The 21,899-nt window shown below is 51.9% G+C and overlaps 7 protein-coding genes across 7 annotated transcripts; 1 reads left to right on the plus strand and 6 right to left on the minus strand.

The window, feature by feature from the left end:
* Positions 1-46: 46 nt before the first annotated feature.
* Positions 47-2,420, minus strand: CONPUDRAFT_52493 (MFS general substrate transporter; the record flags this gene model as incomplete). Its single annotated transcript, XM_007768149.1, has 11 exons — positions 47-257; positions 419-560; positions 657-846; positions 936-972; positions 1,048-1,195; positions 1,257-1,335; positions 1,412-1,476; positions 1,542-1,764; positions 1,843-1,967; positions 2,037-2,097; positions 2,148-2,420. The coding sequence occupies 11 exons, from the start codon at positions 2,418-2,420 to the stop codon at positions 47-49; spliced, it is 1,554 nt and encodes a 517-aa protein (XP_007766339.1).
* Positions 2,421-2,859: 439 nt separating this feature from the next.
* On the plus strand, positions 2,860-4,548 carry CONPUDRAFT_163763 (uncharacterized protein; the record flags this gene model as incomplete). The annotated part of the gene is made up of 3 exons (XM_007768478.1): positions 2,860-3,069; positions 3,174-4,156; positions 4,220-4,548. The coding sequence occupies 2 exons, from the start codon at positions 2,860-2,862 to the stop codon at positions 4,080-4,082; spliced, it is 1,119 nt and encodes a 372-aa protein (XP_007766668.1). The 3' UTR covers positions 4,083-4,156; positions 4,220-4,548.
* Positions 4,549-5,453: 905 nt separating this feature from the next.
* CONPUDRAFT_71408 (uncharacterized protein) lies at positions 5,454-6,685 on the minus strand (the record flags this gene model as incomplete). Its single annotated transcript, XM_007768230.1, has 4 exons — positions 5,454-5,518; positions 6,030-6,240; positions 6,302-6,434; positions 6,513-6,685. The coding sequence occupies 4 exons, from the start codon at positions 6,683-6,685 to the stop codon at positions 5,454-5,456; spliced, it is 582 nt and encodes a 193-aa protein (XP_007766420.1).
* Positions 6,686-8,729: 2,044 nt separating this feature from the next.
* CONPUDRAFT_71409 (uncharacterized protein) lies at positions 8,730-11,819 on the minus strand (the record flags this gene model as incomplete). The annotated part of the gene is made up of 11 exons (XM_007768231.1): positions 8,730-8,790; positions 8,925-9,019; positions 9,041-9,058; positions 9,130-9,196; positions 9,346-9,610; positions 10,035-10,165; positions 10,676-10,814; positions 10,929-10,973; positions 11,167-11,377; positions 11,438-11,570; positions 11,647-11,819. 11 exons carry the CDS (start codon positions 11,817-11,819, stop codon positions 8,730-8,732), a joined length of 1,338 nt encoding a protein of 445 aa, XP_007766421.1.
* Positions 11,820-15,554: 3,735 nt separating this feature from the next.
* CONPUDRAFT_71410 (uncharacterized protein) lies at positions 15,555-17,218 on the minus strand (the record flags this gene model as incomplete). Its single annotated transcript, XM_007768232.1, has 5 exons — positions 15,555-16,210; positions 16,264-16,531; positions 16,584-16,825; positions 16,883-17,001; positions 17,055-17,218. The coding sequence occupies 5 exons, from the start codon at positions 17,216-17,218 to the stop codon at positions 15,555-15,557; spliced, it is 1,449 nt and encodes a 482-aa protein (XP_007766422.1).
* Positions 17,219-17,422: 204 nt separating this feature from the next.
* Positions 17,423-18,990, minus strand: CONPUDRAFT_151729 (uncharacterized protein; the record flags this gene model as incomplete). Its single annotated transcript, XM_007768479.1, has 2 exons — positions 17,423-18,682; positions 18,730-18,990. The coding sequence occupies 2 exons, from the start codon at positions 18,988-18,990 to the stop codon at positions 17,423-17,425; spliced, it is 1,521 nt and encodes a 506-aa protein (XP_007766669.1).
* Positions 18,991-19,204: 214 nt separating this feature from the next.
* Positions 19,205-21,769, minus strand: CONPUDRAFT_51967 (uncharacterized protein; the record flags this gene model as incomplete). Its single annotated transcript, XM_007768123.1, has 8 exons — positions 19,205-19,845; positions 19,894-20,210; positions 20,260-20,479; positions 20,528-20,904; positions 20,953-21,156; positions 21,193-21,356; positions 21,411-21,566; positions 21,617-21,769. Coding segments are annotated over 8 exons (2,232 nt in total), but the record flags the coding sequence as incomplete, so codon positions are not given.
* Positions 21,770-21,899: the final 130 nt, after the last annotated feature.

Consider the following 21,899-nt stretch of genomic DNA (forward strand, 5'->3'; position numbering starts at 1 on the left):
TCCGGGCTTCCATAGCCGCCAGATCCGTTCTTCGACTCCGCCTAGCTCAAACACCCTGGAGCCCCCTTGCCTTCTCGAGCGCGTCTCTCTCCCTTCGTACCTGCCTCGCGCGCAGTCCAAACACGAGCGCTCCGAACACCATCACGAAGCACGCCTGCAGCACGAGGCCCTTGCGCATGTTGTACGGCGGGCTCGCGTCCGCGCCGGCGCGCAGCGCGCCTTCTGAGAGGATGAATATGATAGCGAAGAGGTTGCCGCTGTGGACGCGTCGCGTCAGCGTATTAGATTACATCCAGGATGAACGGAAGAGGTCGAAGAAAGCGAAGCGAAGGTAGGAAGATGGCGGAGAGCGCAAACGGCCGCGGAGGAACGGAGGGGAGGAGGGGGAGGAAGCTACAGCATAAAATTAAACACGTACGATCCCCACAGAAGCGCCGCGCTCCCGTCCGCGTTGCGCGTCAGCTCTGCGCCGAGCTCGAGCCCGACAGGGAGCAGCGTGATCGAGCCGGTGCCGATGAGCGCCATGAGCGCGAAGAGGCCGCCCGTGTTATCCGGCACCACTGATGAGCACGACAAAAGGTACAGTCAGCATTGTTTCCCGACACTATGTCAAGCAAACTCCAAAACGAAAAGAGGGAGAAGAGAGGGGGACGCACCGGCGAACACCAACCCGAGCCAGCAGCCGCACACGAGCGGGACGAGCACTCTCAGTGTGCGCGCGAGGGTGTGCGGGTGCGTGAAGACGCGGTCGAACAGCGGTGCGGTGGCTGCGCTCGCGAGGATGCCGGAGAGGAGGAGGACGGCGCCCATGAGGCCGGCGGTGTCGGAGCTGTAGCCTGCTGGTTCCTGGTGATGCGGTTTGGTTGATATGGGGCGGAGCGATCGGTGGTCAGTTGGGTGAGTGGAGGGATGGAAGGTGAGGATGCGGAACGTACGAGGTACTGCGCTGAGAGGAGAGAGAACGTGTTCGCACTAGTGTCACAGACGCGTATGTCAGCGACCGTGATTCAGACGCGAGCGACTGCCCAACACGGGACGTCAACTCACGCGCCGACAAGCACTCCGAAAAGCAACAGGGCGATAACGAAATCCGCGCGCTCCCGTGGGGTCATGTAAGCCTCCGGTGTACACTGCAAGCCAAAGAGCGCTCGGAGGAGCGAGGTCATCGATTGGGCATTTTGGGAGCCCGCGTATGCTGCTTGCCGGATTTTCATAAACATGTCTGGAGACAAGACGAGGACAAGCGAGACGCGTACTAGGCGGTGTAGGCGGCCGAGACTCGATTAACAGGGCGGCGGGTGCGGCGGCGGTGGATATGATTGCGAGGATGAGGATCTGTGCGTTGGCACGATGCATCGAATCATAAGCACATTTTGTACGGTCGCTGCCGAAGAAACGGAAAGGGACCAACCGACTGGCTGACAGTGCCCACGAGCGGCGATATCAGCTGTCCAAGTGCACCACCCACTGGATTAGCTGCAGACCCCGTTACATCGATCTTAGCCTGTACCCCGCAAAATCTGAACCACTAACACACTCACCGATAGCAACCAGCATGGTCGCCGTCGTCCGCCCTCTCAAATCGAACCATTTCTCGGAATAAATCGGGCCGAGGACCTGGAAGATGGGCTGCACGATGGCGCTGCAGAGCTGGCCGAGGATGAGCAGGGCGTACGCCGCGTCCGCGTTGGACGCGAGGGAGGAGGCGGTGCCGGCGTAGCGGATCCAGCCGGAGATGATCATTGTCAGGGCGCCGAGGATGCTCTGCGTGGCGCGGGGTTAGTGGATTTGTGGTGGCGGGGTAGATGGATAGGAAACAAGAATGGGGATGAGAGGACGCACGACAAAGCGGATGTCGAATCGGGCGACGAGGGCGGGCACGGCGAGCGTCACGGGGAGGTAGACGCACGAGACGATGTTGCCGAGCCAGTCGACGCGGTTGATCGAGATGTTGAACTGGGTCGAGGCTGCATGATGACAACGATTAATGGGCCTGTGTAAGCTCGATGAAGAACTGAAGCAAGTCGCAAGCTTACTTTCGGTAGAAATCGGCCCGAACCACGGCCACGGCATTCCAGAGGCGAGGCTAAGGATAACCTATAAGATAGAACAGCATGAATACTATGGATCTGTACCAGAGGACGTACCAGCCCGACGAGCCCGGAAAAGCGGCGCTTGTACAGCCTGTACTTGACGGGCTCCGAGTCGCCTGGGCCAAGACTGTCAGCGAAGGAGCATATGCAGGCCTCGGTTTCGATAAAGACTACTGAGTCGTCCTTGTGCGACTGCGAGCTGCCGTCTTTATGGCTTGGCTTGGGTCGAGGCTGAGGCTGCACCGGCTTGGGGGTATGAGTACCACTTGAGTGGCTTGAGGTAGGACGATGTTGGAGCTCGATGGCGGGGTCTGCTTCGGTGATCATAGCATGCCAGAGTGTATGCAGAGGACCCTACAAAACCTCAGAGGTCTGAGATTCTGGGAGATGGACGATGAAGCAAGAAGAGATCAAAAGCGCCACCAAGTCCACAGCAGGTCATGTAAGGTCGTGTGAGGCTCACGCTGTGTAAGTGAACTAGCGTATCCGATGGAGCGGAGGATATATCTGCGTCATCTTGGATATCATAGCACAGAAAGCGTCCGGTGTAGCACGAAGACTAAGAATCCTTATCACAGCCAGTACGAAAAGATGCACCCTCCGGTAACGTAGTCACATCTTTTGTTACATCCTGTTACTCTCACAATGTCACAGATGCTGCTGTCACGATGTCAGCGAGCGTGACAACATCGACCCACACGCTCAGCTCACCGCGTTATTTCACTTCACCTTTTATCTTTCCTCTCCACGACTCCCTCGAAAAAGCATGAGCGAATACTGGGTCTCCAAAAAGCGCTACTGGTGCAAGTACTGCGACATCTACATCGCCGACGACGCGCCCTCCCGCCAGCACCACGAGGGCGGCCTCCGCCACAAGGGCAACGTCGAGCGCTTCATCCGCAATCTCTACAAGACCGGCGAGAAGCGCAAGAAGGATGCAGACGAGGAGAGGCGCGAGATGGCCCGGATCGGAAAGGTGCATTCTCCGCTTCAGCCGTTCTTTATTCCCTATCCTTTCGCTCTTCTGTTATATGTTTTATGTACTACGATCTAACATATATGCGCATTCATCGTTCATAGGCAGCAGAAGCGGCATACGCACAAGACGTCGCCGGCGGCCTCGCCAAAGGCTCCTCAGCGCCCGGTCCCTCTGCGTCATCCTCTGCTGCAGCGAGAAAGCCGACTAAACCCTCGAACCCATACGCGGATTACACGACCGCCGCGCAGCTGGGGTACGAGGACCCCGACGCGGCGCGGCTCGAGGCCGAGCTCGAGCAGCGGCGCACGGAGGGTATCGTCGGGACATGGGAGACTGTCGAGTCGCATTCGCCCACCCCTGTGCCTGCTCAAGACGCAGGAATAGCAGAGGGGGATGCAGTGATGGGAGCAGCGGACGGAGAAGGCGCAGTAGCAGCAGCGGGGACGAAACGCGAGGCGTCACCACCAGCAGAGGAGGAGGACGAGCGCAGCTTCAAGATCCGCAAGAAGACGACGCGCTCGGGGCTCGGCGAGATATACGACCCCGGGATGATACCTGTCAAGCTCAAGCCCAAGAAGGAGTCGCCACCTACTGAACCTCCGGCTGCCGCTACCTCTGCTACCTCTGCGCCAGACGCGACTATCAAGGCTGAAGTCAAAGCCGAGGACGCCGCTGCCACTGCGGGCGACGGCTCGCCAAAAGTGGGCAAAATCCAATGGAAACGCGCAGCGTTCACGCAGGCCGCCGTCGAGCCGCAGAGATACGTCCCGCTCTCTCCCGAGCCCGCGTCCGACGGGATCAAGAAGGAGGAGGAGGATGAAGATTCGAACACGGTTGTGGTTGACGGCACGGCGACGACCAGGGACACAACGAACGGCGTGAAGAAAGAGGAAGAAGGGGCCTCTCCCAGCCTTGCTCTCCCTCCTGCGGCGGAGGAGCCAGCGCCGGCGAAGAACCTCTTCAGGAAGCGCAAGGTGCCTGCTGGAGGTGCGGGGCGGCGGGGTATGTGAGCGTGCGTACGCGTCGTGCTGTTTAGGCGCCCAGGGGGTTGGATATATGCGCATGCTCCGATACCTGCATCATGGTTCGTTTTGTTTCGTGTGCTCATGCAGCATGAATCTATGCTTTTCTCACACGTGCATATCAGAGCAACGTTGCTGCAAATTTACTGCTGCGATGCGGCAGCGAACAGCGAACAGTGGTCAATCACGCTCAGTCTCGGCAGGCTGCTCAAGTCGGGTTGAACCGTGGCTATCCGCGTGCTAGGCGGTCGTCTCATTCGAGCCGAGACGTGTGGCAATTGGCTGGAGAACACACGCAATCATCGCGATAGGGGAGACGTACGGTGCCGATGACAACGGCCTTCTTTCCCTTGTATTTCTTTGCCCCAGTGTGGACACCCGGGTGGTACACCTCGCCATTGAACATTGAACTTTTCATGCCCGGAAATTCGGAGGATATGAGACGTGTGCTGCGTGTAGAGGGAAAAACTAAGTACCGTCTCTCTGGATTAAATGGATTAAAAAGAAGAGACACCTTGTTGCAAGCAGCACGTCAGCATTTATGTTGTCAAGCCCGCCCACGCGCCAGAGCGTCTAGCCGCAGAATTTCATCATTTTGTAGTCGGCGACACGATCGTGCTAAAACTCTTACACCAGAGTAATCCGAGGTACCCCTTCGACGTATCTTCACGCCCGCTGATTGTGCATACAATGCACATTGATGGAAAAAGACGCGAGTTAATTAACCCGGTCCGTGAGCCTTGTGGATTCATGGGCGGTGAAATTTATATAAAATACGAGTCAATCTCGTCACCTACTCGTCACGGCGTTTTCTATACCTTTAGGGATAAAGACAAGAGGTATACGATCAACAGGCTCAGCTGACGAGCTTGAACTGATGCCGACAGCTCCCTCAGGGCGTTAATAGGGTAAAACCAAGGCAATCCTGGCGTCCGTACAGGCGACATTGACGTCCACATGTGGAAGGGGTCCGCGAGCCTAACAACCCTGGACACTACTTGTGCGTATTGCTGCTCTCCATCGTTTCCCCCCACCAAGGCCTTGCCGAGCTCCGGTCAGCAAGGAGTTTGTGGTTTCAAATGTGAAACTAGGTCGTACACAGCATGTTGGGTCAGGGTAACAATTATGTCATCGATTTTCGAGGAGGCGCATACAAAGTGCGAGCATTGACAGGAAGCAGTGGGATATAGAGACAAGGTCATAACGCGCTCGAAAAAAAAACATAATTGATCACAATATAGTTGGCGAATTTTCGATTTTATTTTGGCCGGCAGAAACTTGGCAGAAACTCCACAAGGAGTGCTTCGAACGCCAGACTCTCGCGGTGCAATGGTAGTGACCTGTGGCGCAGGCGCGCGATCATCGGTCCCTCACACTGACGCTTTCCGAGTCGGTGCGCGAGGTAAAGGTTGCGGCCAATCTTCCTTGTGATTGGTTCTACCCTTTGAGTAATTTTTTATTTGACAGTTTTATATGTGCGCGATTACAGAAACGGCGGTATCTTGCATCTAAATTTAGGATCCTGTTTGTTTCAGAAATGTGCGCGGTCAAATTTTCAGATGTGATAGCAATACCTTGAGCCTCCAACGCATCATCGCACCGTCATTTTCAAGCTTTGCTATATCTACTATCTATTCTCATGCCTCACTATAGCCCTACATAGCATACTACTTCTCTACATCGATACAACTTCATACTAGCACCCGACTACCTTGAACCTTCACCTAGCCACTACTTAACGTGACCACGCGTTTGACGCGGGGTATAAATATAGAGATATCTCTCTCGCCTCACTATAGCCGTAACGTCTCCGTCATATCTTGCGCACCCACATGGATCCGTAAGCGAGGCACCTGTTCAGGGCATCGTCTGGGAGGCTGCTCGCATATATCTCAACAAACACCAAGCGGAAACAATTATGTGATCACAACTCACTGGGTCCGTACGACTCGTTCCCGCATTGGACATTCAATGCCAAACCGAAGCTAGTGCTAGAAATCCCGCCAATGTTCATAACCCGGGATCCGGCCGAATATTCGGATGGCACGCTCTGCGTGTTCCTAGATACTCCGCCGCAGTGATGAGAATGCCCCGGCCTTTGCTTGAGTTTTTGTGCTCTGGTGTCCTCGATCAGATCGGCGTACGACTAACACAACGATCATCCTCGTCTCAGTCAATGCTCTGACATTGGTGCCAGCTCTGCTTACCGATGCTCGCACATAAAGCTCCCAACACTTCTCGACATGCTTTACAATGGCTGTATCATTAGCATACCACAGCGACGAGAGGAAGCATCGTCCCGTAACGCGCTGGCGTAGCACCTCATGGGCCTCTCGAAGTCTACGTGACGTAGTAATGTTCAGGGCCCATAATTACTATATTGTCAGAGTAAATAGCATGACGTAAAATTTCACTTACTGAATGAGCGTAGTTCGGAGCTGTTCAATGCCGGAGCGAGCCAATTGATTACCGGTTAGCACGTCGGCTTGTATCAAGAGCGAATACGCATAAGCGAGCTTCGTGTTAGCAGATGATAAACCAAAGATAGTATCATGCGGAAAGTCGGCGGCGTAGGAGAAAGACGGAGCCATGGTACCCTCTGCTGTCTGAGATACGGTAGGATTGTGAGGCGGACTTTTCGTGTGCTATAAGCAAAACGTACCATCGTTCATCCTTTAAATTCGTAGCTGAGCGCTAGTCTTGTGTCGCACCCGACCCATGTTACGAGAGAAGACAAATTGCGTGGTAGGGCACGGCACTCAGTGGGCCAATGGTTGGCGCAGTACCATTTGAAATAAATCGCCAAATATCAGAGTTATAGGCTGTGCAATGAGAGTGAGTAGAGGTATTCAGAACTCTCTACTCGGTCCTTGATTACTACACATGGGACGGAACGCTTCCTTTCCTTGGCCTTCTCCCGTGATGCATGCAGTACGGGGTCACGCACACCAATTTATCCGACATCCTAACCTTCCATATTAGAGGTAATTGCTACTTCGGTGTTCCTCGTATCACTTTTAATGAACCCCTTTGCATAAATCAAGCCCTGAAAACAACATCCCTCGGAGCTGAAAATCTGGTCAGAGGAACCTGATCTTACCATGCGAAGTAGATCTCCTATAGATGGAGGCAACACGTTAATGCGCCGCGCGGATAACGTTTGAGCCGTCTTGAATGCATCCCGTATCACACAGGCCCTGAGACGACAGTCCTGATGATGTGTCTAACGTTGTAGCTGAGACATGATCAACACCTTTATCGAGGGAAGTTTTACCAGTATAATCTCGTGTCTGGTGTTTGAAACGTCTATGCACCAAGTGTAGGTTATGTACTTCTGATCATCCTAGTACACTTCAAAAGGAGACACAGATGAGGGAAGTACGAATGCCAGTAGCCTATTAAACTGTTTCATCACGGTTAGACACCGCCATAAGAAAGCCAACTCTCAGTGTGCATGACTTGACCAAGCAAACAGCCTCGGGCCGCCTCCCACGGAATTGTAATTGGGTGATTTCTACTTAAAATAGCGTACATCGCCTTAGGGTGCCTATATCCGACTTTTCGGAGATTATCTAGGATTTCCAGGTTACTTCCAATTTTCCGCGGGAGCGCTGAAGGTAGGCAACGCGACCGCGAGCCGACAAATTAGAATGGGGTTCCCGACATTCCTCAGTGAAAACAGGTAGTATCTACCCCTCGAATCAATGGCAAGTTCATTAGCATCAAGCTTGACGCGAGCTCGACGTGCACTTTCCCAATAGCCCGTTCACGTTTGCTAGATAACTCAATGTGGCATATGTTCTCTAGCTATCGGATGGTCACCCCAAACTGCAGTGTTCCGGCTTCAAACTACCGCACATGCTCCTCTTGATGCTGGTGATATGTGGCTACACCTGGCTGGGGAAAGCTCCTATGGTCATAAATAGCACGCCACCTTACCCCACCTTCTGCATGCGCGATTCAGGGCGCCGCGACCGCGAGTTAACAGTTTACTTTTGTTTGTAGCGGTATAGCAATCTGGAAATTCTCTCACTCTTATTGTCTGACTCAGATCATTCGGACTGTTTGGACATTGCCATTATAAGTCTAATGACTTTAAACCATGCCGGTATCCGTCCATTGGACCGGGAAGGTTCCTTGAGTTTATTGTGCAGTTGTCTCACAGGTTTCTTCCACGAGGACATGCAAAATGATCCATTTGCGACTTAGATCGAGCCTCAACTAAATAGCCTAACAAAGATCCACCCTTGAGGACATGGATACACTGAATTTAGCGTAGAGTTTTCTCCAGAAGCCAGGCCCTATGCTATTTGTCCCATGTACTTGGCGTGTGTCTAACAATGATCACTTGGATCATAAAGTCACATTGCGAAGGTAACGTCATTGCCTTCCCTATACTTGCATTACTTGGCCTTGCTCGAAGCCTTCGTTTTACGTAACATTGAACAATGTCTCGAAAAGCCTTTCTGCATGTTGATTAGTACTTCATATTAACACTCGAGTTGGTCACTTCCACGTTCCTAGAGGTTATCATCTTGTTATCATCACAGATCCTTCCTCTTTTTCTTCATCCTGTAACAGCATGCGAACGTTCAGTACCAGTTCTCATCATATCTCACACCATATTCATTTCGGCTAAGGCAAGAGGTGTCCAAAAAGCTGTGGGCCTAACTTCTTGACGATCATTCCCTCAAACCTGAAGTGGACGTTTCAAAGCCTATACATGTTCAGGTCGTGACTGTTAATCACTGCACAGCCGAGTCTTCATGCACATGCGCATACTCATACTCCTCGGGATATCAATGTAAAAACCTACCCGCATGCACATACTCTCTCTCCCTCTCCCGGTTAGGTTCATGGGATTTGAAGAACGCAAGATTGAGTGCAGTCCTTATTGGCCGATGTGAGTCCATGGAGATTATTTGCTGTACCACGTAATAGCGTACCGTTGACAAACCAGATATCTAGACAATTCTATAAATTAGGAAGTAAGCTTGATGAGATGAGTCCTGCCTCAAACGAGATGATGACTCACCTGTTTCATCTGCTTAATACTCTCCTTGTTTAGTTTGCAGAAACATCTGGCGGAGGTCAAATACTTTCTGGGAATTTATGCATTGTCATGAGGTAGCGCAACGATATGAAAGTGTTTGTTAATTCCTGAGATCTATAAACGGCATCTAATCAGCCGTTTCGTCCTCCACCAAAACGCTGCACTTCAATCAACTGCATTTCGCGAGAGTTCTCGGACCTCGATGCCCGTGATTCGATGCTACAATGCATAGCAATGAGGCACTTGGGACGCGGAGACTGTGTACAAGGCTTTGATCCATGACGATGTTCCAACCGCTGGAATTCTCTCCAGTAATTTGGGTTCTGAGCTGTATAAAGAGCCGCTACAAGTAGGATAATATAGTGCTTCAAGTTATTCTCAGGTACGCCGTCTGAGCTGGCTCGAAGATGGCAACCAAACGTGCTTCGCGGGTTTGTCAGTTTACAAGTAAACGCATGAATTACTACATATATGTACCGCATGCAGCGTAACGAGGCAAGCAATGCTGCTGCTGACTGGGCGGTTTCACCCAAGACACGTTCATCGCGATCGGGAAACCGTCGGAAAGTTTTGCGGCGCGTCGAGTCACGTGAATGTACCATGTTTTTACAAGAGAAAATATTCAAAATGTTTCTGGTACACTTTCTGGTACACCTTCTTAATGTGGTAGGTAACCTTCCCAATTTGAAACGTTAAGCAAAACATTTTATGTGTTTTTGGCAAGTTTTCCACGGAAACATTGACTAATGGCCCCAGTGTTTCCCGCATCTTGCGCGGACACAGGCCCACAGCTCGAGCGCAGACAAGCCATCGCTGAAACCAACATGCATCCATGTCTGCATATATCAGACATTCTAGACGTCATAGTTGATTACCTTCATACTGACAAACAGAGTCTTTCCCGCCTTGCGAGCCGCAGCGAGCGTCTGTATGACACTCAAGGATCCCGGTCTGGATGCTCTTTACTACGATATCCCCTTTGACAACCTTCTTCAAGTCCTTTCTCAAGACTTGATGCCTATCGCACCGGGAGTGTCCCGCACATTAGCTCTGTGGTACTCTCCTATACAAATTCCGCTTTGAATTCGCTTCATTGATACACAACAGATTTTTCAACTGGCACCGATGACCGGACCCCTCACGGATGGGAAGTCCTCTTATCTTACGCGAAGATTGAGCTCGATCCATTCCCTCTGTCCGAATCTACGTCACCTCTCAGGCTATTGCATCGCTTCGTGAATCTGCTAGCATCACAACGCTCCCGTCGAACGTCTATATATGGTCACTCATGATCGAGCACGAAACAAGCGATATGAGGGATGTCGATCCTTAGAATCTATGTATACTAGCCACACCCGGTCCCAGCTAAGACGAGTGCGTAACGGTGTTCCCTTGCGAGCTATGGGCCAACGTATTGAAACAATGAGTCTATTTGACTCGCCGACAACTTCCCTAGGGTGTTTGGCAGGATAGATCAGCAGTCCAGACGTTCGCGAGCGCAACAACCGTGGACATCACTCGTACATACAGTTCCTCGCTATCACTCCATCTCATAACGGGCTCATGAAGACCGGGCACGCGTCGTCCGATGGCCGCGAGAGTAATGGCGGTGACCAGTGGCATAGTTTCGTGATTAGTGCGGAGGCTATCGTTGACAGGGTCATCGCCTTATGGCAGCGAGAGGCGCGAGAGCGGCAGGAGTAATTGGTGCGAGAGGTAAAGGCAGCGGCTAATCCTCGGTATCATGGTTTCTACCTTCCGAGATACTTTCTATTTGATACTTTCGTATGTGGTAGAAATGGCTTGAGCCTTTGGTGACGCATCATCTACATTGCCATTGATTCAGGCTCTATTATATCTACTGCTACTCGTATGCTTCACTATAGTTGTCACGTCTCCGTCACATCTTGCCCTCATGGATCCGGAAGCGAGGCACCCGTCTAGGGCATCGTCTGGGAGGCTGCTCGCATGTCTCATCAACCACCACCAATGGGATACGAATTATGTCCTCGAACTCACTGGGTCCGTACGACTCGTTTCCGCATTGGATATTTAATGCCAATCCGAAGCTAGTGCTAGAGATCCCGCCAATGTTCATGACCCGGGATCCGGCAGGATGGTCAGAGGGAACGTTCTGCGTGCTCCTAGGTACACCGCCACAGTGACGTGCATTCCCTGGCCCTTGCTTGTGTCCTTGTTCTCTGGTGTCCGCGATGACATTGGCGTACGACTGACATAACAATAATCTTTGCTCAGTGAATGTTTTGACATTGATGTAAGCTATGCTTACCGATGCTCGCACATAAAGCTCCCAGCACTTCTCGACATGCTCTACAATCACCGCATCATTGGCATACCATAGCGACGAGAGGAAGTACCATCCCGTAACACGCTGGCGTAGCACCGCATGGGACTCTTGAAGTCTGCGTGAAATAGTAATGTTCAGGGCTCACAACTATTCTTGGCGCAGTAAGTAGCATGTCATGCAAGTGCACTTACTGAATGAGCGTAGCTCGAAGTCCTTCAATGCCAGGGTGAGCCAATCGATTGCCGGTAAGCACATCGGCTTGTCTCAAGAGCGAATACGCAGAAGCGAGCTTTGCGTTACCAGATGATAAACCGAAGATTGTATCATGCGGAAAGTCGGTGGCATAGGAGAAAGATGGAGCCATGGTGTTCGAGATACAGTAGGATTGTGAGACAGATTTACCATATGCTCTGAGATGAATGTACCATCGTTCGTTTCTTAAATGCGTAGTTGAGGCGGCTAGTCTTGTACCGCACCCGACCAATTTTACGACATAGGAAAACTCGCGTAAGTTACAGTTTCCTGCGTGCGCTCGGTGCGATAGCATTAATGCCAATACGTCGACAAAACTCAGAGTTAGATGCCGTGCAATGAGAGTAAGTAGAGGTATTCATAGATGTCTACTTGGCCCTTAATTAATACACATGGTACAGAAGGCTTCTTTCCCTTGACCTTTTGTCGTGCTGCACGCAGTACGGGGTCACGCGCACCAATTCGCCTTCCATTCGAATATTCCACATTGAAGGGTGTTACTACTTTGGTGTTCCTCGTATTACTTACAATGAACCCTTTGCATGATTCAAGCCTTAAAAGAACATCCTTCGGAGCTGCAAATGTGGTCAGAGGAACCTAAGGTTGCCTTGCAAACCAGATCTCCTATAGATGGAGGAAACATGTTAGTGCACCTCGTGGATAATGTTTGAGCCGTCGATGCATCCCGTATCACCGGCCCAGACGACTATCCTGATGCTGTGTCCAACTTTGTAGTCAAGACATCGACATGATCGACTGATCGATACCTTTACCAAGGGAAGTTTCACCGGTAGAGTCTCGTGTCTGGTACCTGAAACATTTATACACTGGGTGTAGTTTATGTGCTTCTGATCGTATTAGGACCACACCAAAAGCAATCACAAGCTAGGCAAGGTCCGAGTTCCGGTGGCCTTTGGAACTGCTTCGACTCGGCTGTACACTGCCATAAGTAATCCGACTCGCATCGTGCATGGATATACCAAGCAAACAGCCTCGGTCCGCCTTCCAAGTATTTGTATTTGGCTCGAAGGCGCCCATCTGACTTAGCGGAGGTAAAATGACATTTTTCTAGGTTAGTTTCTCCCACCCGTCGCGGTGTGTTTCCTTGTGTTTCAGGATCACTGAAATTAGGCAACGCGAGCGCGAGCCAACAAAAAGAAACCAGGTGACCGTCATTCCGAAAACAGGCGTTATCTACCCCACGAATATGTGCCCTTCTTACGTACGTCCTTCCTTTTTTCTGTCTTCTCTCGTGCATTGCCAGAATACGAACGGAACGTTGCTATCTTTCCTCCGAGTCACAGATGATGCTTCTACATTTACAGCTTTAGATGACACTGCGACGGCCCCTATTATAGTTGCTCCTCGGAGCTTGTTTCTCAGTGGCTCTCATGGGAGCCACTGATCACCTAGCATAGATTCGCTTACATACCCTGTTCTCTGACTTACTTCCCATGCAATTGCAATGATAGCCTCAGAAAAGGATCTACCCCACGAACCAATAGCGAGTCCATCGGCATCAATGTTGAGGTGAGCTGGGCATGCCCTTTCCCAATATTTAGCCCGCTCACAGTTTGCTAGGCGATTTAATGTGGCATCTATCGAATTGTCGTCCTAGATTCCAATCTACAGCGCTTCAGCCATGAACTAGACCACGCCTTCATTCTGGTGACCTGTGTTTCCATCTGACTCGAAAAGCTTCTACGATTTTAATTTGTACATCACCCAATTTACCTTACTTCTACGTACACGAGCCAGGGCGCCGCGACTGCGTCTTAGCAGTTCACTTTTGTCATAGCGGTACGGAAATTCAGATCTTCTTTCTCTCTCTGTCTGGCTCGGGTTATTCGGCATGTGGTTTGGACATTGCCATTGTAAGTCTAATTTATTTTGATCGTGCCTATCTCCGTCCATCCGACTGGGAAAATTCCATGAGTTTACCATGCGGTTGGCTCACAGGGTTTTCTCCATGAGGACTCGGAGCATAATCCCCTTGCGACTTAGGTCGAGCTTCGACTAAGTAGTTGAACGAAGATCCATTTTGAGGACATGGACCCACCGATTTAACGTAGAGTTCTCCCGCGAAGCTCGACCCTATGCTGCCCCTAATTCCAAATTTATATGTCTAATGTGCAACATCGGACAATGTCTCGAAAAGCCTTTTTGCATATTGGCTACCTCATAGTAACACGTAGGGTCATTTAGTCTACATCCACGTTTCTCGAGGGTATCGTCACAGATGCTCTCTCTGTTTCTTTAACCCTGAACAGCATGCGAAAGATCAACATTCAACTCTCATCATATATCACACGAGATTCATTTCGGCTAAAGCAAGAAGTGTCCAAAAGCTGCGGGCGCAACCTATTGACGATCACTTCGTCGAAATGGATGTTCGAAGCATGTACATGTTTAGGTAGTAACTGTTGAGTACTGCGTAGCCAAGTCTTCATGTGCACTGACATGATGGTGTTCCGCGGGATATCGTCTCAGAAATCTACAAATATATTCTCCCAATCATGTTTAGGGCATTTGAATTACCCGAGTTCCAGAACGATACTCATTGGCCGCTGTAATTCCATGGAACTTATGTGTTGCACCACACTGTAAAGAAGCGTTTACGACCCTATATCTCGACAACTCTACAGAACAGAAAGTACACTTGAATCCATGGGTCCTGCCTCAAACGAGATGATGGCCCACCTGTTCCATCTGTTCCAGAAGGCTCTGTGTGTGTGTTTTGTGTCGAAAGAAATATAAAGGTGATGGGACCCTAAGCACAGAAACTCTACGAGAGGGAACCTCGGCGCGCGCCCTTCATAAACCTTCATCGTGATACTCCTCGTTGGCGTCCCCGGCGGTGCTAAAACCACTAACATTGTGTAGATATACTTGCCTACGCACAGGAAGTTAAAGGTTATACAAAAGGGGATATCATGTCACTTATATAGCATATAGTTGTTTTCTGCCACGCGCTGGACGTCGACGACGTCGTGGGCGGCATCGACAGTGGGAGGGAGAATGGGAGGGAGGGACGGGGCTTGCCGAAGGACAGCCGCCGGTCCGAGCCGGGGGAACCGAGCGGAGGAGCGGCTAGCGATCGGGGCACAGCCATCCACGTGGCAACCGCGGCGGAAGGGAGCGGGAGGGCGGGAGGGCGGGAATCGCGTCGGGACGGGAGCGATGACGACACGTTATCAGACGTTATCTTATTTATCGGTGCCTTACAGCGTATCTAATCTAATCGAATGGACTTGGGGAGGAAGGAGGGGAGACCATACAAATAAGGACACATTGCCGCCGACTAACACCGCCCGAGAGTGTGCATCAGAATATGCTCGCTTAAGGTTAAAAAGAGGTTTCGGAAACCTCTCACACTGAACGCGTGTGACAGGTTTCGGAAACCTCTCCCGTTAGGCCATTCAGGTGTTGAGTAAGCTGGAGCCAACGACTGACCTCCGCCGACCCATTAGATGGCGCGGCATCCTTCTTGAATGAAAGAAGGCTAAACTTAAGTCCAATAGATTACTTTTATAAAAATGAAGCTTTCATTGCCTTGTCGGAGTAAGCAAAGTGCCGCGCATTGCTGACGTTGCTGACATGTCCAGGAACAATGATCGGAGTTATTACGGTGCCGAATGCGTGCCGGTGATGGGAAACGACTTGGCAACCGGCACGTGATTTATTTGCGAAAATTTTGCTAAGTCCCGCCTTTGAGTGGAACACTTATACAATACTAGTTCTTTTACTTAAGGTTAGGTCCCCTTCAACAGTGTGATCAAAAGCCATTAATTCTCATTAGGTAGAGTACTAACAAAAGACTAGTAGACGTGAATAATATGCAGCATTATTAATTATTAAGGAGAGTCATGAAATAACCGGGCTCTTGGATGTCAGTCTCCAAGGGCGCGAGGGACGACGACGACAAGGAAGGGGAGAAATGAAGCTGCTGAGACGCCGGCATCCTAGGGAAGGAGGGATCATGGACAGGGGAGAACTCTTGATCAAACCCGGCAGACAACTGCATGCCAAACGGAGAGGCCATGGAAGAGGGAAACATCGGCGAGGGCAAAGATGAATCTTGCGGGGCCAGGGACGGCGCCGACGATGTCGGCGTCACGTAGCTCTCGGAGAATGGCAACGGGGAAGCGTTGATGCCGGCGGGGGGCGATGGGGCGGGATGAGCCTTCTTCGCCCGCTTCTGGGAAGGCGCGCTGTCGTCCGGAATGCCCAGGAGGAGCTGCTGCTCACTGGCCGCCCTGAGGGCATCCCACTCCTCCTCGGAGAGCTCTCGCCAGTAGCACTCGCCAGTCCTCACCGCAATCTCGATCTGGGCGAGCCTGGTGACGGACTCGATGGCGCTCGGGTTGACGACTTTGCCTCCAGGACCTGGATATCCGACGAGCTCGACGCCGAACCTCAAGACAATGAGCTTGTCGTACCGGGCCCATTCCATGGTGTTCGGCATCTGGTCGGCGGGCACGCCACGTTCTTCGAGAAGCTTACCTAGAAACACGATGATCAGTAATAGTTTATGTAGCGAAGGAACAAGAACGTACGAAGTTTATACAGCACCTGCTCCCGAATTACCCTCTGCAGGAGAGAGCCACGCCGCTCCCCGGTTACAGTGGCCAGCTGGGCTAGTCCACCTGCAACGTAGGCGTCAAGACGCATCATCACCTCCTCCGCCGAGAGCTTGAAGAACATCATGCACGCCTCATCAAGGCGTGCAGAAGCATAGTTCCGAGGGGAGTAGGTGTCGGTAAGCTTGTTGCGGACAGCGATGTACATGACGTGACAGCCTGTGGCCTGGCTGACCTCAGCTAGCTGTGTCGTAAACGTAAGGACCATGTATACAAATATGAAAAGAAATACATACGGTAGGATCGATCTTCCGGGCAAAGGTCGCCTCGACGGTGTTCGCGATATGCTTGCCCTTGACTCGTTTCGCGGGCTTGACGACGTCTTGGCCCTTGCTCTTGGCCTCGTCGAGGGCCTTCTGCTGAGCTTCGAGTGAACGCCTCGACCACTCGGCCTTCTGTTCGTTCGTGAAGGTGGCCCACTCGTCGGATATCTGCTTGGATATGGTGGTCATGGCTTCTGCGCCGCCGGGATGGTTCGCTGAACATATGGCAACATCAATACAGGCTACAAAAAAGACATAGACGGCATTCTCACCTCCACGTGTTTCGTAGGAGTGGCTCAAGAAGTGAGCCCACCCATTCGGCTTCAGCTTGGTGGGGGTGGGGTCCATGCTCGCACCCAAAAACGTCTGAGTAAGAACCCAATCCGCCGACCTATTGAACAAGCTATGAGTTGACGCGTAATGAAAAGGCGACCAAGTGCTTACCTTTTGTGATTCTGGGCAATGTCCTTGGCACCGTTAACAATGCTCGACCGGTGCTTCACAATGTCGTCCATGAGGTCTTTGGTACACTTATTGGACAGCTGTATTTGCTCAGCTGTGCGCTTGGGGCGAGACTTGATTGCGCGGGCCTGGATGGTGGAAGACATGGTAGGGTAGAGTCGGAGGAGGGACGACAGGCAAAAGAATGAAGAAAAAAAGCGACGGGTCGTCCTTATATTGCGTGACAAAAAACGGGCCGAAGATTACGGTACAATGGTCAGGGAGGTAAATTCTGATATATTATGAACCGGAGACTGTGCCGACACAGTTAGACCTCCGTGCATAGCTCGACTGAAAGAGTACTCACAATGCTAGTACGACTCGCCCGTTATCTTGTAGTACAGGTCCTTTGCCTCCTTATGATTCAGACCAGCCTCCATGAACAGAGGCGTCCACAGGGCATCCTTGAAAGCGAGCGCTGAACGGAGCCGTGCCTTGGCCGTGTCGTCAAGCCCGAGCTCGGAAGCGAAGCGGGCGACCCTGGAAACCGCCAACAGATCATCAACTTTCGACATAGGGGCTAATGAAGCTTCACCCCCAGTCGACGACTCAGCCTTGCGTTTACCCTTGCTCTTTGAGGAACTTGTGAGGGGAAGGGGTATTTTGACTGGCAATGGCGAGGGCGAGTTGGGCGGCAAGGACGCTGTGCCATCGGAGATAGTGATAATGTCGTCCTCGTCGTAAGAATAATACCCAGTTTCCCAGTCCCTCTCTTTGACAAACTCGCATCTCTCTTTTACAGAGACCACCCTGCGTGGAGATCGGCCGCCCTCTGATGATACCATAGTCGACACGCTTGAGAGGGTCGTCGACGTAACAGTGCGCGACGTAGCGGGAGTCGAAGGAGCAGGAGTCGAAGGAGCAGGTGGCTGGGCGGCCGGAGGAATAGATGATCTCTTGCTGTGGGACTTCATCGAAGATGGAAGGGTGGTAACAGGCGATGTCGGACGAGGGGCGTGAGTTGATCGGGAAGCAGCTGGTTTCGCCGAAGTCTTGACAGCACTCTGCAGAGAGAGCTCAGGAGGAGGACCAGGAGGGTTGACTTGACGCTGAGTAGAGGGAGTAGCGGCCGGGCGGGCTGGGGCTGAAGAGGATGGTGGTTGGGTAGCAGAGGGCTTGGTGCGAGAGGCAGAGGGTGGGGAAACGGCCAACGTTGGTCGAGAGGACGAGGGAGCCGGTTGGGAGGAGGAGCTAGCGATGGGAGCAGAGGTCGACCGTGCTGTGATAGGCAGTGGTTGCGTGTGGGAGGTCGACGAGAGAGGATGAGCTGGGACTGCAGTGACAACATCCGGTATCTGAGGACGCCCATCAATGACGACGTACCCAGTTCCAGGCGTTACGGTATGTAGTCGCTGGCCGAAAGTCCGTATGTGCTCGTATGCTACCTCTTGGCGGATGGTATCTCGGAGCTGGGCGACGACCCTTTGAAGGTTGGCATTCGAGTTGTGGTGATAGCTGGTGAACGTCTTGACGTCGATGCGTTGAGCATCGAGCTGCGTTGAAAGATCCCAGTCCGGGCGAACTGCAAAACCAATGAAGATAGTGTCAGTCGCTCGAGAAACCGAAGCGACCTGGCTATGGATTAATCGAAACTTAGAATTGGAACGCAAAAACTCACCAAGTCGTCCATGTCTAGCACAAAGTCTGACCACACCGCTCTTCGATCGTTAACGTTGCTGCAGAAATCGGAATGAAGGTTGTTCGAGTTGAGATGGCATGGCTGGCTTCCAATGCCGACGCGGCGGCGATAACACTCGCGTCGAATGGTTGCTGCACTGGGTGTTCTACCGATGTTGTGTATCCACTGTCGAATAGCCGGGGGAAGATGGCTATAGCGAGTTGTATCGTTGGACTGAGTGTTCATGGGTGGTTGAGACATCGAGATGAATAGGTAATAACAGAACAGATCGTGACAGTCCTTTATCGTAGCATCACCGGCGCGCATTGGCACTAATCGAGTACTGATCACACGTGCATCACTCTCGGCGTTGTTACAACGTGCACACTTGATGCATCCTGGTCGTTCATTTCGCTGTTTGTATATCATACACGTATGTTTGTCACGAAATAAGTACATATGATATTCAAGACTACTACTCAAGTTGCTCAAAAAATGTAGATAAACGATGCATGCTATCTAGTAACTCGTCGTCCTCAAGATCTGGCTCCATGCCTGAGATACCACCATCCTGCGAGGCTGCTGTTTCCACTGAGGGGGCACAGACACTCTCTGCAGTGTCGCTGAGCCTGGCGCCTGTGTACCCTCGCAGGCGTTCAAGAACCACCAGCCGCGAAAGATGTACCTTATTAATACGAATACGCGCGGAGTATCGATGAGTTAGAGCAACCGCAAGGAGGGGATTGGTTTGTTCTAGCCGCTTCCGATGGTTCTCCAGATCCGTGTTCTCCTTGATGATCCACGCGTGAAGTCGACGGGCCTCCACGTTGAGCCTATTAATTTCTTCGCGCGCCCTTACGGTCTTGAAGTACTTGGTCGCAATGTCTCGGTTGACGGGCTTAGCCCAAGGCTGGTCGCGGACGTCCGGCTGAAAAAACGAGTGCTTCAGGATATCGAGCTCAGATGAAAAGGAATAATCAATTATTTCCCGCCAAGTCAGCTTGACGGCGGGAGGGTCCATTGTCGCGGCCAGCTTGTTGTAGTTGGCGAGGGCTGTGCGAACGGCGGTGGAGCGCCTTTCGACAGCCTTGCTGATGGACATGCGCATCTTGTACGCTAGCAGCCGTTGTGAGGGAGGGCGCATGCGTGGAGATATCAGCTTACCTGTGTCCATAGCGTGGGTTTTTGCCAGTTCCTGAAGCCGCTGCACGACGAGAAGCTGAAGGCGATCAGACGCCCGGTAGAAATCTTGATGTTTGATGTACCGAGCGGCGGCTTGATATTCATCTGACGATTGCAACCAGGTTTTGCTGATCCCGAGGGCGGTTTCGAGGTCGTGGACTGCGCGGTTCTGTACGAAGAACTCGTTCGCTGTAGCGCGCCGACTGTTCTCGATCTTAAGGGTTTCGCTGACATCTTTGTCGTAGTCAACGCTGCCGGTTGCCAGTCTGAATGCGCCCGAGGTCTTGCTAAGCTCCTCTCTAACGCACTATGAGCCGCAGTGATCGCGATATGAAATGAATTACTTACCCAAGCCTCTCTCGAGCCTCTATTGCTCTGACGTACTCGGCTGCCAGCTTCCGTTCGTCGGGCTCCTCCTTCAAGTTCAACAGGAACGTGCGCTCCAATTCGGGCCACTTGTCAATGTCGGCTGTTGTAATTGATAGTCGATTGCACATGGCCCGTACAACGGGGTCGTACTCGGCGATCATAGCCGTTGCCTGTCGGTACTTGCTGATCAAGAAGGTTGCTGTTTAATGTTAGTGCTAGAACATTTGAGCGGGAATGAGATACTTACTGAGATCTGCGTACCGGTCTTCATCCCATTGCTGGAAGTGGAGGTCCAGACCCTGTATGAAGTGGAACTGAGATGCGTAGCGGACGATGCGGGCAACGGGATTTGATCCCGAGAAGACCCGCTCCATCTGCTCGAGATCCGATAGACCGGCGCCGCGGCGATAAAGGGGATGGAAGCTAAGTTGACATAGACGACTGTGAGCATATCCATGGAAAGCATTGACACATATCTGCAAATTCTGAGCGCGTGCCTTGTCACCCAGCAATGGGCTCGAAGCCACCGTTTTACTGAAAGCGCAGCCCGTGTCCTGCCCGAGACCAACATCGTTTCCATGTACATCGAGGAGGTGAGCAACAGTTGCCAGTCCATACTTTGCCCTAGGAAGGGTGTGAGCCTTAGGAATGAAAAGCGAAGTCATGACTCACAGCTCGCCACTGCGAACCATCTCGCAGATCTTCTGGATGATGCCATGCTGACATGCCGACGCAAATATTCCCGTCGTTTCGTAGATATCGAGTGCGGTTTTATGACCGTCTGGGCGACTCGCACGAAAGTCGGATGTGCAGCGCCCGGATTGGCCCTCGTTGTCGTTGTCCGCAGCATCGTTGTCCGCAGTGTCGTCGCCGGTACTTGACATTGCGTGGACCTGGGGACCGCGTACAGACCTACGGACTTCATTCTTGTACACGTCAACCTCTTTGCGTGGGATGAAATAGTCGCTTGTGAATGTCCTCGGGTCGGCGTTACCCGCCGACTCGACTCTTCGAGCCGAATTATTCCCGTCGGAGGCGAACTGGACAGCAGGTACAAGTGGGGGATCATCCGGAAGCTGTGGATAATCGTAGATTAGTGCAAAGCCAAGTCAGAGCAGCGAGAAGCGTACTTTGGCATGGCAGCATGGACAGCTATGTAGAGAACGCCAGTTGGGGGTATCACGACCTAATTCCGAGTCAAGGCGAGAATGAATGGTTCGGAGAATATGGAGGTAGGCGTCAAACGACTGCGAGAACGCGTCCCGCGTGTGCGACGAGTAGTTAATCTGTAGAAAGAAGTAAGTTGCTAAGTGAGTAAGGCGGGAGGGAAACTTACATTACTGATGTCGCAGAGCATCCGGGCAAAAGGCTGGATACCAAGCTGGGGCTGTCGACGACGGAGACGGTGATACACCTCCAGCGTGTGGAGGTCGACAGCAATCTGGGGGCTCTCCGGGGTACAGCCGATGAATCCTTGTCGAATGAGCGCGACGTTGGCGAGTTCATTTGCGCGTTGTTCTATTGTGATGGAAACGGACTCTGTGTATGACTATAAGCAAGGGTTGGAACGTGTGCAGACAGAGACTTACTTTGAATCGACATGACACGTATCGTGAAGA

Source organism: Coniophora puteana (assembly GCF_000271625.1).
Source record: "Coniophora puteana RWD-64-598 SS2 unplaced genomic scaffold CONPUscaffold_4, whole genome shotgun sequence".
In the NCBI taxonomy this organism is placed as follows: Eukaryota; Fungi; Basidiomycota; class Agaricomycetes; order Boletales; family Coniophoraceae; genus Coniophora; species Coniophora puteana.